This window comes from Schistocerca nitens, chromosome 4 (genome assembly GCF_023898315.1).
Source record: "Schistocerca nitens isolate TAMUIC-IGC-003100 chromosome 4, iqSchNite1.1, whole genome shotgun sequence".
Classification (NCBI taxonomy): Eukaryota; Metazoa; Arthropoda; class Insecta; order Orthoptera; family Acrididae; genus Schistocerca; species Schistocerca nitens.
Genome location: NC_064617.1, coordinates 544188133 through 544200639, shown reverse-complemented (window position 1 = coordinate 544200639; position 12507 = coordinate 544188133). Strand labels below are relative to the sequence as shown.

Sequence of the window (12507 nt, the reverse complement as noted above, 5' to 3'; positions counted from 1 at the left end):
CTAAACTCTTCAAACGATGATGTAATGTAGACTTTGGTAAATTATATCTTCTACATGCTTTATTACATCCAATTTCACCATTCCGATGTTTCAGTAAACTACCTTCCATATCCACATGTTTCCATTTATTATAAACTTTCTGCATTGTATTGATCAGCTGAAACGAACAATTTTTAGTTGGTATATAATTTTTGGTATGTAATTTCCGTCAACGCCTAAATCTTACCAGTAAAATTTCTTGAGTGTTGAATAGCCTTTGGCTTCCAATTATAGAGTATTTGGAGGTGATTTATCTCTCGATAAATCGAATGCAGCAAGACACATGGGATTTCTTCGATTTATCGAAGACTTTTTAAGGGATCGGACTTCTAGTTCGATTTATCGAGGTTATTAGCAAGAGCCATATAATTTTAAAATCTTGGTAAACATTCTGCTTCCTGTTCCATCAGCTCTTTCCTTCCTGGTGTTCAAGTCGTCTATTAACTTAATACCACTACAATCAAAGCTTTAGAAATGTGTAGCTTTCCATTCACTGTTGTCAGTTTCTGTGTTTATACTGGGTTGCTATAATTGAGTGCAGATACTTATAGAGGTTCAGTGTGGGCTGTAATTATCTACAGCCACTGCTACTCACTGCACTACACACCCCCTCCATACATAGAGGTGTGAAGATCTGACCGAAGGTTATACAGCAACATAATCGAGAAAGGACGTTGTATACAAGAGCTGGTGAAAGTTCACAGGCTGACAAGATTGTATTTGTAGCTATTGGTGGATATTCTAATGCGTTAATGTGGAACCGATTTATGCTGGAAAAAAATTAATTCCAATTTTGGCTCCCAGGTGCAAATCTGGCGCTGTGAATGCAATAAAGACGTATAGAGGTTTCCGTATGTAATGAATTAGGAACAGGATGAGGTCAGGAAAGGTCAACAAGTGAGATTATTAACTGCTGCTTACACTATGTGTTCAATATGAGCACCAGAGATGCTAGTGAAGTGCTCTACAGCCCCAGACTTGCACCTGGTGGACAAAATTAGAACTAATATTTTTTCCAGTGCAAAACGGTTCCATCCACATTAAAACATTAGAATGTCTACCACTACCATACGATAAATACAGCCGACACTTGAACTCCGTGAGTAGCTGCATTTCAATTGTAACCACACGGTATCACAAATAAATTAAGAACGCACACTACTCAGCACCTGCCACGTGAGCAGCCCTAGATCCTCCGACAGCCGTAATGATGTTCTGTGCCTGCCGTTGCAGGCTGCTGCTGCTGCTCCTGGTGGCGTCGTGCGCAGGCGGCTGCGGGCTGTGGCGGCGAGGGCGCAGCTGCTGCTGCGGCTGCGCGCCGCAGGACGACGACGCGGCGGCTAGCGACGCGGGTGCCCCTAGCGGCTCCCTGCGCAGCTCGGCCGGCTCCTGCTGCCCCCCACCACACTACAGCCGCTGCTCCTCGCTGCACCGCGCGCCACCTCCGTACACTGAGGTGCGTAGCTCTGGGTAGCATTCGTTTCACGCTAGGTGAGGAGAGCCCTACGTCAACGTGACGTAGGTACGCGTCATCATGAGTTTCACGAGTTGTCCTATCGACTGTTGTGTGCCTTCTGTATACATCGACTGTTGTGTGCGTCTTGAATCTGCACTGTTCTTTGTTCTTAGTTGATTTACAAGATGAAGGCAAAATTAAATGGAACTAGATGGTTTAATATTTCCAGCAACATTCGGAATTACTTCAAACTTCAGTTTCTCAGTTTAACGTTTCTGCCCACATGAATTATGTACAATGCATTGGCTTTTATAAAAACACTTTAATTTCTCCCTATTTCACGTTTTTATCCACATGTTTTATGCACGATTAATCGGACTAAAAATGCCTAGACACTTTCGTTATAGTTTTGATTTCTTCTTTCAGATATTCGTAATGTTCATGACACACACAATAACATCCCACATTCTTTGGATTGCAGCTTAATAATTATTTCATGTTTCTATCCACAGGATTTAGACACGATTCATCGAATTTAAAAAAAAAAATGGGGTAGCATTCATTTCAGGCTAGAAAAATAACAAGACACTTTCGTTATGGTTATGATTCCTTCATTCAGATATTCGTTATGTTCATGAAACACACAGTAACATCCCACATTCTTTGGATTGCAGCTTAGTAATTAATTATTTCACGTTTCTATCCACACGATTTATGCACGCTTCATCGGATTAAAAAAAAGGGCTAAAAGCTTTTTTTTTAACTTTCGTTATGGTTCCTTCGTTCAGACATTCATTATGTTCCTGAAACACATAATACCATCCCAAATTGTTGGGATTACAGTTTAATAATTAATTCAACTGGGATGAGCGTAACAGATGACTCCTGTCACTTCGTTTGTACACATGTATTTACATTTAGCTTTGACGTTATCGGTAAAACCGCAAAGATCGATATACGCACTCATGTAGTCGATTTAGGTTATTTACGTCACGATGACGTAGTGCTACGTCGCTATGACGTAGGGTTCTCCTCACCTAGCGTGAGAGGAATGCTACCCCGTAGGCTCTGACAGAAGGTTATACGGCAGCGTATTAGAGAAAGTACATTTGTATGAGACAGCAAGGTGAAAGTTTTCTGGCTGACAACATTGTTTTCCCACCTATTAAGATACAGATGCGTGGAAAAACGGAAGATGTATTGATGAAAGTGTGGCAGTAATAAAAACATCGTTTAAAAAGTACAGTTATTATGAGCGCAATGTAAGTTGACACTCGGTGCGGTGTCTGATGGGAGCGGCTGTATATGGAAAATGCCTTTACGGTCGCTCCCAGCAGCCACCGCGCCGAGCGTCAACTTTGTGGATACAGTATCAACCCTTGTATTTAGCGAGATAAAAAAAGAAAAACTAACACAAATGAAAGAAAATCGAACTTGCTTACTAAAAATCAGTTGTTTCCTTCATTAATTAGCAGTGATGGGGCTTGCAGTATGATGACATACTGGTGAAACAAGTAACTATACAAGAACGTGTACTTCTCTGCTGTTGCCACAAAATAGAATAGCTAAAACTAACAATAGTCATAAGTATATGGCAATTAAAATATATAACAAATTGTCTAAAAATGGGTCAATCAAGCCTGACAAATTATTTAAAGATGATGTTCATAACTTCTTGTTAACTAATCCATTCTATTCATTAGAAGAATTTTTAGAAATGCCCAATATCAACTTAAATATGTAAAAATTTATTTTGTAAAATTAATAGGATAAGTGAACTGCCGAAGTCTATTGCATGTAACAATGCTGAATGACTAATAAAGAATCTGAATCTGAATCTGCCTTCGATGTGACGATAATCAGCCAGCAACTTTTCATGTGGTTACAGCACTAAACTTATAAATGGACGTCCCGTAATATACAAAGTGAATTTTTGGCTACTTTAAGTACCGGTAATACCCTTCTTAGAAAGTTATTCGGTGACATAAAAAGTGTAAACTATGTTGCAATCATAGCAGATGAAACAACATAGCCACCAAAGTGCGACTTAGTGTCTGTGTAACATTTGTTGACGCTTTGTTGGAGGTAGAAGAATGTTTTTAGGGCTGTACTCCACGTAAAGTACCACTGCTAAGGCTCTGTTTCATATGATTATCATTGTTTTAAGACCGTTTGATCTGCTTGCATCCAGTTATAGAGGTCAGTGCATTTATGGTTCAGCTAACATGATCGGATTATGTAACTGTGTCCAGCTGTATTTGTGCACTGCCCAGCAAACTCTTTTAACCTAACACTACAAGAATCTGCGAAAGGGAACCTGGGATCTCGAAATGCATTGAATGCACTGCCCTGCCAACTCTCTGAACCTAACACTACAATACCCTGCAAAAAGAATCCTGTAATCTCGAAATGCGTTGAATGTTATGAAGGATATCACCCCAGATAGCACAGTAAGCCAGTTTCAAACTTGTTTCCAAATGTAAAGTTCAAGTATATAAGCTTGATCAAAGCTGGAATATTCAGGCCTGTTAGTTGGATTCAAGCTTGAAACAAACATCAAAGTTGGCAGAGTTCAAGCTATATTTCAAGCTTGACTTATCAAGTTTGGCTCCAGCTGTATCTACACATGTGGAATACAGCCTGGTATTTACAGCTTGTTTTAAGCTACATAATTATTAATCTGAATTTATTGAACCTAAATAATTAAATAAATATCAGAATGGATCTTCCCCCATGAACCAGGGACCTTGCCGTTGGTGGGGAGGCTTGCGTGCCTCAGAGATACAGATGGCCGTACCGTAGGTGCAACCACAACGGAGGGGTATCTGTTGAGAGGCCAGACAAACATGTGGTTCCTGAAGAGGGGCAGCAGCCTTTTCAGTAGTTGCAAGGGCAACAGTCTGGATGATTGACTGATCTGGCCTTGTAACATTAACCAAAACGGCCTTGCTGTGCTGGTACTGCGAACGGCTGAAAGCAATGGGAAACTACAGCCGTAATTTTTCCCGAGGGCATGCAGCTTTACTGTATGGTTAAATGATGATGGCGTCCTCTTGGGTAAAATATTCTGGAGGTAAAATAGTCCCCCATTCGGATCTCCGGTCGGGGACTACTCAAGAGGACGTCGTTATCAGGAGAAAGAAAACTGGCATTCTACGGATCGGAGCGTGGAATGTCAGATCCCTTAATCGGGCAGGTAGGTTAGAAAATTTAAAAAGGGAAATGGATAGGTTAAAGTTAGATATAGTGGGAATTAGTGAAGTTCGGTGGCAGGAGGAACAAGACTTTTGGTCAGGTGATTACAGGGTTATAAATACAAAATCAAATAGGGGTAATGCAGGAGTAGGTTTAATAATGAATAAAAAAATAGGAGTGCGGGTTAGCTACTACAAACAGCATAGTGAACGCATTATTGTGGCCAAGATAGACACAAAGCCCATGCCTTCTACAGTGGTACAAGTTTATATGCCAACTAGCTCTGCAGATGATGAAGAAATTGATGAAATGTATGACGAGATAAAAGAAATTATTAAGGTAGTGAAGAGAGACGAAAATTTAATAGCCATGGGTGACTGGAATTCGTCAGTAGGAAAAGGGAGAGAAGGAAACATAGTAGGTGAATATGGATTGGGGGGAAGAAATGAAAGAGGAAGCCGCCTTGTGGAATTTTGCACACAGCATAACTTAATCATAGCTAACACTTGGTTCAAGAATCATAAAAGAAGGTTGTATACCTGGAAGAATCCTGGAGATACAAAAAGGTATCAGATAGATTATATAATGGTAAGACAGAGATTTAGGAACCAGGTTTTAAATTGTAAGACATTTCCAGGGGCAGATGTGGATTCTGACCACAATCTATTGGTTATGAACTGCAGATTGAAACTGAAGAAACTGCAAAAAGGTGGGAATTTAAGGAGATGGGACCTGGATAAACTGAAAGAACCAGAGGTTGTAGAGAGTTTCAGGGAGAGCATAAGGGAACAATTTACAGGAATGGGGGAAAGAAATACAGTAGAAGAAGAATGGGTAGCTCTGAGGGATGAAGGAGTGAAGGCAGCAGAGGATCTAGTAGGTAAAAAGACGAGGGCTAATAGAAATCCTTGGGTAACAAAAGAAATATTGAATTTAATTGATGAAAGGAGAAAATATAAAACTGCAGTAAATGAAGCAGGCAAAAAGGAATACAAACGTCTCAAAAATGAGATCGACAGGAAGTGCAAAATGGCTAAGCAGGGATGGCTAGAGGACAAATGTAAGGATGTAGAGGCTTGTCTCACTAGGGGTAAGATAGATACTGCCTACAGGAAAATTAAAGAGACCTTTGGAGAGAAGAGAACCACTTGTATGAATATCAAGAGCTCAGATGGCAACCCACTTCTAAGCAAAGAAGGGAAGGCAGAAAGGTGGAAGGAGTATATAGAGGGTTTATACAAGGGCGATGTACTTGAGGACAATATTATGGAAATGGAAGAGGATGTAGATGAAATGGGAGATAAGATACTGCGTGAAGAGTTTGACAGAGCACTCAAAGACCTGAGTCGAAACAAGGCCCCGGGAGTAGACAACATTCCATTAGAACTACTGATGGCCTTGGGAGAGCCAGTCATGACAAAACTCTACCATCTGGTGAGCAAGGTGTATGAGACAGGCGAAATACCCTCAGACTTCAAGAAGAATATAATAATTCCAATCCCAAAGAAAGCAGGTGTTGACAGATGTGAAAATTACAAACTATCAGTTTAATAAGTCACAGCTGCAAAATACTAACGCGAATTCTTTACAGACGAATGGAAAATCTGATAGAAGCGGACCTCGGGGAAGATCAGTTTGGATTCCGTAGAAATGTTGGAACACGTGAGGCAATACTAACCTTATGACTTATCTTAGAAGAAAGATTAAGAAAAGGCAAACCTACGTTTCTAGCATTTGTAGACTTAGAGAAAGCTTTTGACAACGTTAACTGGAATACTCTCTTTCAAATTCTGAAGTTGGCAGGGGTAAAATACAAGGAGCGAAAGGCTATTTACAATTTGTACAGAAACCAGGTGGCAGTTATAAGAGTCGAGGGGCATGAAAGGGAAGCAGTGGTTGGGAAAGGAGTGAGACAGGGTTGTAGCCTCTCCCCGATGTTATTCAATCTGTATATTGAGCAAGCAGTAAAGGAAACAAAAGAAAAATTCGGAGTAGGTGTTAAAATTCATGGAGAAGAAGTAAAAACTTTGAGGTTCGCCGTTGACATTGTAATTCTGCCAGAGACAGCAAAGGACTTGGAAGTGCAGTTGAACGGAACGGACAGTGTCTTGAAAGGGGGATATAAGATGAACATCAACAAAAGCAAAACGAGGATAATGGAATGTAGTCAAATTAAATCGGGTGATGCTGAGGGGATTAGATTAGGAAATGAGACACTTAAAGTAGTAAAGGAGTTTTGCTATTTAGGGAGTAAAATAACTGATGATGGTCGAAGTAGAGAGGATATAAAATGTAGACTGGCAATGGCAAGGAAATCGTTTCTGAAGAAGAGAAATTTGTTAACATCTAGTATAGATTTAAGTGTCAGGAAGTCGTTTCTGAAAGTATTTGTATGGAGTGTAGCCATGTATGGAAGTGAAACATGGACGATAACCAGTTTGGACAAGAAGAGAATAGATGCTTTCGAAATGTGGTGCTACAGAAGAATGCTGAAGATAAGCTGGGTAGATCACGTAACTAATGAGGAGGTATTGAGTAGGATTGGGGAGAAGAGAAGTTTGTGGCACAACTTGACTAGAAGAAGGGATCGGTTGGTAGGACATGTTTTGAGGTATCAAGGGATCACAAATTTAGCATTGGAGGGCAGTGTGGAGGGTAAAAATCGTAGAGAGAGACCAAGAGATCAATACACTAAGCAGATTCAGAAGGATGGAGGTTGCAGTAGGTACTGGGAGATGAAGAAGCTTGCACAGGATAGAGTAGCATGGAGAGCTGCATCAAACCAGTCTCAGGACTGAAGACCACAACAAACAAACAATGGAAATAGTGTGAGAAAAAAATTATCAAGACATGTATGTTTAAATTTTTCTATTTTCAAAGTGTTTAAAATTGTTTTAATTTAAAATTTAATTATTCTGAAGCCCCTCCGGCCCCAGCACACAGACCAGAGCAGGATCAAATATCGCTGACTTCTGCTGGTATAATGATCCTGTAACAGGTAAAAGAAAATGTTAGCCTTACCTAAACATAAAAAAATGTAAAAAGTTGAAACTGATCAACCTAAATATAATTTATGCCCCAGATTAGCAAAATAACTTCAAACTCACTGATGTAGTAAGAATCATTAACTAGTATAAATGTCACTGAGTAAGCAGCTGCTTCTGGTGACTTCATTCCAAAGAGTTTAAAAGTAATTTGAAATAACGTTTTGCTTGAAATTTTTAAAGTAAAGATGACATTTGGGTAATTTTGCGATGACTTCATGAAGAAGCCACACATCACTATTTCTAACAGTTTGAGGGCCATTTAATATGAATTATAAAGAAACTACTGTTTAGAAAAATGTAGACTTTTATTCTATCCATAATTATTTTTTGGTGAGTAAACCTGAATCAAAATGAAATAAAAGATGAAATCGAAATGAATTTAAGAAATTACCAGTTCAGTGGAACTGAAATGTAAAAGAACAAAAAAAGGCGAAATTTTAAAAAGGTAAAATAACATTAAGTTTTAATTTATTGGTGCCATGTACTAGAGAGCTAGCTTAAAATGACCTCTTTTTGCTGAACAACTTGTAATATGTATTCTTAGCTGGTAATCCATTTCACTTTCATCCAGGCTCAATTTTTCTATGTAAAAGAATATGATATTTCTTTACGTTACATAATAATATTTAACATTTCTAATATTAGCGTACCACTAGAGAAAAATGCACCAACGTACCTGTAATACACTAATATCCTCTTCAGACCCGGTGTAGCAGTAAGGCAGGAGACGCCACACACTTACTGAACTATTTTCCAGTAGAAAACAAACTCCACAACAGTCAACAATCATTAACGCGCGTCACAAAGGTAAAATGGCCGTAAAACTAGCAAAGTCAGTGCAAGGCTTATAAACGCTTGTGGCGCTTCCTGTGGGCGTCTATGGAAGCTATGCTGCGCGCGCATCTGCTGTACAGTATTCCAGGGAAATTACAGTTTATTTCAAGCTTGGGAAAATTATTTTAATTCAAGCTAAATGTTTACAGCTTTATGTAAACTGTGTAACAGGTTGATTTTTCAATCTTGAATTTTCAACTGAACCTAAACTCAATATCCACCTTGAAATAAGCTTGAGTGCTAGCTGGGACACATTATGTCAGAGATTCACCGAAAATATTACATCTCTGTTTACTTTGAACACTGATACCTCTACAAATTCCAAACCACTCTCTCCTACAAGTGTGGCCGTGAGGTACTTGGTAACACATTCAGTTTTGTACAGCTGTGGAGAGAACTTCAAAAGAAATTTTTGTAAATGTTTCAAAAAAATGAGAATTGAGACACTGGGGCCAAAACAAATGACCTTTTTTATTAATATGCAGCCTCTTGCCTTCTCTTTCATGTTATCAGTTTTTGTAAAACTATTTGGTCACCTAGACAGGTTATGGAAAACATAGCACTACGGAAGAATTCCCTAAAGGAGGCCAGTAAGAGATTTCCACCTTTGTGATATTGATTACATTTATGAGAAACAATTTTGAATCATTCTGGGCTGAAACAACTTCAAAATATAAAGATATGGATATTGATTACACAAAATTATCCTGTAAAAGAAAAGTCCTTAAGCAGCACAACGATTCCAACAATTCATCTGTAAATACATTCACTGAAATGGGTGATAAACATAGAAGATTTTATCACGGAACAATGGTCTTACCTATCAGCTTTTCGGAATCACATAGCATTCAATTATTCATGTTTGTAAACCAAACTGAAAAATTTCTATATTAGAACAAATAAGCCGTCGGTCACAAATATTAAGTCAAAATTGACCAGGTTTCGACGCTACTACGAGCGTCGTCTTCAGAATTAAACTAACTGTTCTAAAACATATTAGGTATATAATACATTAATAAAATTAAAGTTTATACTGACTGGAAAGAGATACAGTACTTACAAGTCACATTTAAAAAAAATCTAAGCCGGAAAGGCGACGTCATGAATAGTTGTAAATAAGATGGCGAGCCGCTAAGGGCTGCTCGTACTTGAGTGAACAAGGGTTGCAACAAATTTCTTCTTCGTGATGACAAACACTGAGCTATATTTTATCTTTCTATGAATCAGATACAGTCAAGGAACACTTGCTACTCCAACGAAGTATGTTTCATAAAATTACCCCAAGAAGTCATTCTACTAACATTGGTTCAATGGTTAAAATAATGAAATATTAAAGGAAAAAAGGAAAAACACCTACTTGACTTACTGCCAGAACTAGGGACATTCATACAAATAGCGCTGATGACGCCTGTAATGTCCTTTACTACAGAGTGACCCTTTTCTTGTCTGTGAAGGGTGGAAACGTATGTTCGGCCTGTAATAGGGCAGGACTGTCTAAACGTCATTTTTTTTCCAGTGCCTATGGAGATGAATCGATGAAACTTGATGTTGGTGACATGTGCAAAGAGTTCTTATGTAGCAGTCAACTGGGGAGGAGAACTTGCCTCTAGAAATAAGGTATTCCTCAGATTTATTTATTTGTCTTGTACAACTGCTGACTTACTTCATGGGACACAAATTACTTCAGGCATAATTTGGTGGCACTGCTATCGCGTTTACGCACAGCTTGGCTGGTTGGGAGCATTCAAAACGCTAGTAAAACCATGGCCACAAGTAAACAGATGCAAAGTTATCGACAGATGTCATACTTCATGTAATGATTCTTGCCGCCTCCCCTCCTCCAAAATAAATAAATATTCTGATGTCAGCACCTAACTAAAGGTGCCTCGGTTAAAACATATGGCGATCTTCGGGAATAAGTAGGGTAACATTAAAAATTTAAATCCATGTCTTTCCTTACTTATGTAGGAAGTCCGTCGTCTAAAATAGGCCAGGTCCTCGCCAAGCACAAAGCTTAATTGATTTTTGAACTTCCGACGAAGACAGTAGTACTTTTGGGTTCCTTCGAGAGCGATTTAATGCTCCTACAGGATTCTCTGTAAATGTGGTCTTTCATACAGCTTAAAAAAAAAGAAAAAGACATGACGCACCATTAAAGAATAGCACAGAAATCGGTAGTTGTGACGTACATGTACAGACAAACAAATGATTACAATTTCAGAAAACAAGGATGATTTAATCAAGATAAAGAGCTTCACTAACTGAGCAAGGTAGTGATGCATTGGTCCATGGCCCCTATGCAAGCAGTTATTCGGCTTGGCATTGACTAGTAGAGTTGCTGGATGTGCTGCGGTCCACTTTGGGCGTTAGATCGTCAAAATCGCAAGTTGGCTGTAGGGCCCAGCCTATAATGCTCCAATCGTTCCGTCTCTAATGACATCATTGTCGATGGGACGTTAAACGCTAATCTCCACCTCCTTCCAATTGTTTTCAGCCAGGGAGAGATCTGGCTACCTTGCTAGTCAAGACATGATTTGACAAGAACGAAGATAAGCAGTTAAAACTATTGCTGTGAGCATGTAATCATCAGATAGGTAAACAGTGACTACAGCATTTCGGTAAATTGAAGTATAATGCAAGGCAGTCATGGCTGTTCTGCAATAGCTGGCAGGTGGTGCTACTTGCAGTTGTCCAATACTGGACTCTTGTTGAAATATAAGCTCAGGATAGCATACCATGAAGGGCAACAAAATGGGATGTATAATATCGTCAGCATAATGCTGTGCTGTGAGAAAGCTATGGATGACAACCAAAGGGGTTCTGCTATGAAATGAAATGTCATCCCAGACGATCGCTTCTGGTTGTTGGGCTGTATGGTGGGTGACAGTCAGGTTAGTATCCCACCGCATTTTAGGGTGTCTCCACATACGTCTTTTCTGGTAGTCGGGGCTCAGTTCGAAGCGAGACTCATCACTGAACACAACTCTACTCCACTCAATGAGATTCCAGCCCTGATGACCAGCGAAGATGTGTTTGGAGACGCCCTGAACAGCAGTGGGGTACCAACCTGACTGTAGCCCACCATACAGGCTGACAATTATGAGCAATGGTCTGAGGTGGCGTTTCATTTCATGGCAGGACCACTTTGAATGCCATCCCCAGCACCCTTAAAGCACAGCAGTAAATCGGAGATAATAGGCTACACATGTTGTTTTGTTGCCCTTCATGGGAGCCATCCAAGGCTTACATTTCAGCAAGATAATACCCGCCCACACACGGCGAGAGTTTCTATTGGTTGCCTTAGTGCTTGCCAAACCCTACGTTGACCAGCAAGGTCGCCAGATCTCTCCCCAATCGAGAATCTTTCGAGTATTATGGGCAGGGCTCTCCAACCAGCCTGGGATTTTGATCGATCTAACGCACCAATTGGACATAATATGGCACGATGTTCATCAGGAGAACATCTAACAACTCCATCTATCAGTGCCAAGCCAAATAACTGCTTGCAAAGGGGCCATATGTGGACTTTCGATTCATTGACTTGCTGAGTTAGTGAAGCTCTTTCTCTTGAATAAATTATCTAGTTTTACTGAAACTCTAATCTTTTGTCTGTACATGTACTTCAAATCTACCGATTTGCGTCCCATTCAGGTAATTTCTCCATAGTGCGTTTTTTTCACATCTTAGAGTGCATATTGGACAGACGTTGCATACAGTCCACAGAAGGTGCCCAAAACATCGAAACTGCATCCTTCTCTCACAGCCCAATTAATTGACTGTGGCAGAGCACTGCTTTGACGTCGTTTTTTCTGTGCTGTACGGCAGTCTCGAAATTCTTGCGTCGACTTCATCTTTCTTGGACGAGATGGTGAAGGAAGCAGTCGAAACTCATTTGCCGAGAATTTAATTAATAGAGATAGCGGTTTCATCCTGGTC

General features: G+C 39.8%; 1 protein-coding gene across 1 annotated transcript in view; it reads left to right on the top strand.

Moving 5' to 3' along the window:
• Positions 1–12507, top strand: part of LOC126252425 (uncharacterized) — a 127959-nt gene that overhangs the window by 102577 nt on the left and 12875 nt on the right. Inside the window, exon 3 of the mRNA XM_049953316.1 lies at positions 1273–1495. Coding sequence (XP_049809273.1) covers positions 1273–1495 — 223 coding nt within the window. The remainder of the gene's footprint in view (positions 1–1272; positions 1496–12507) is intronic.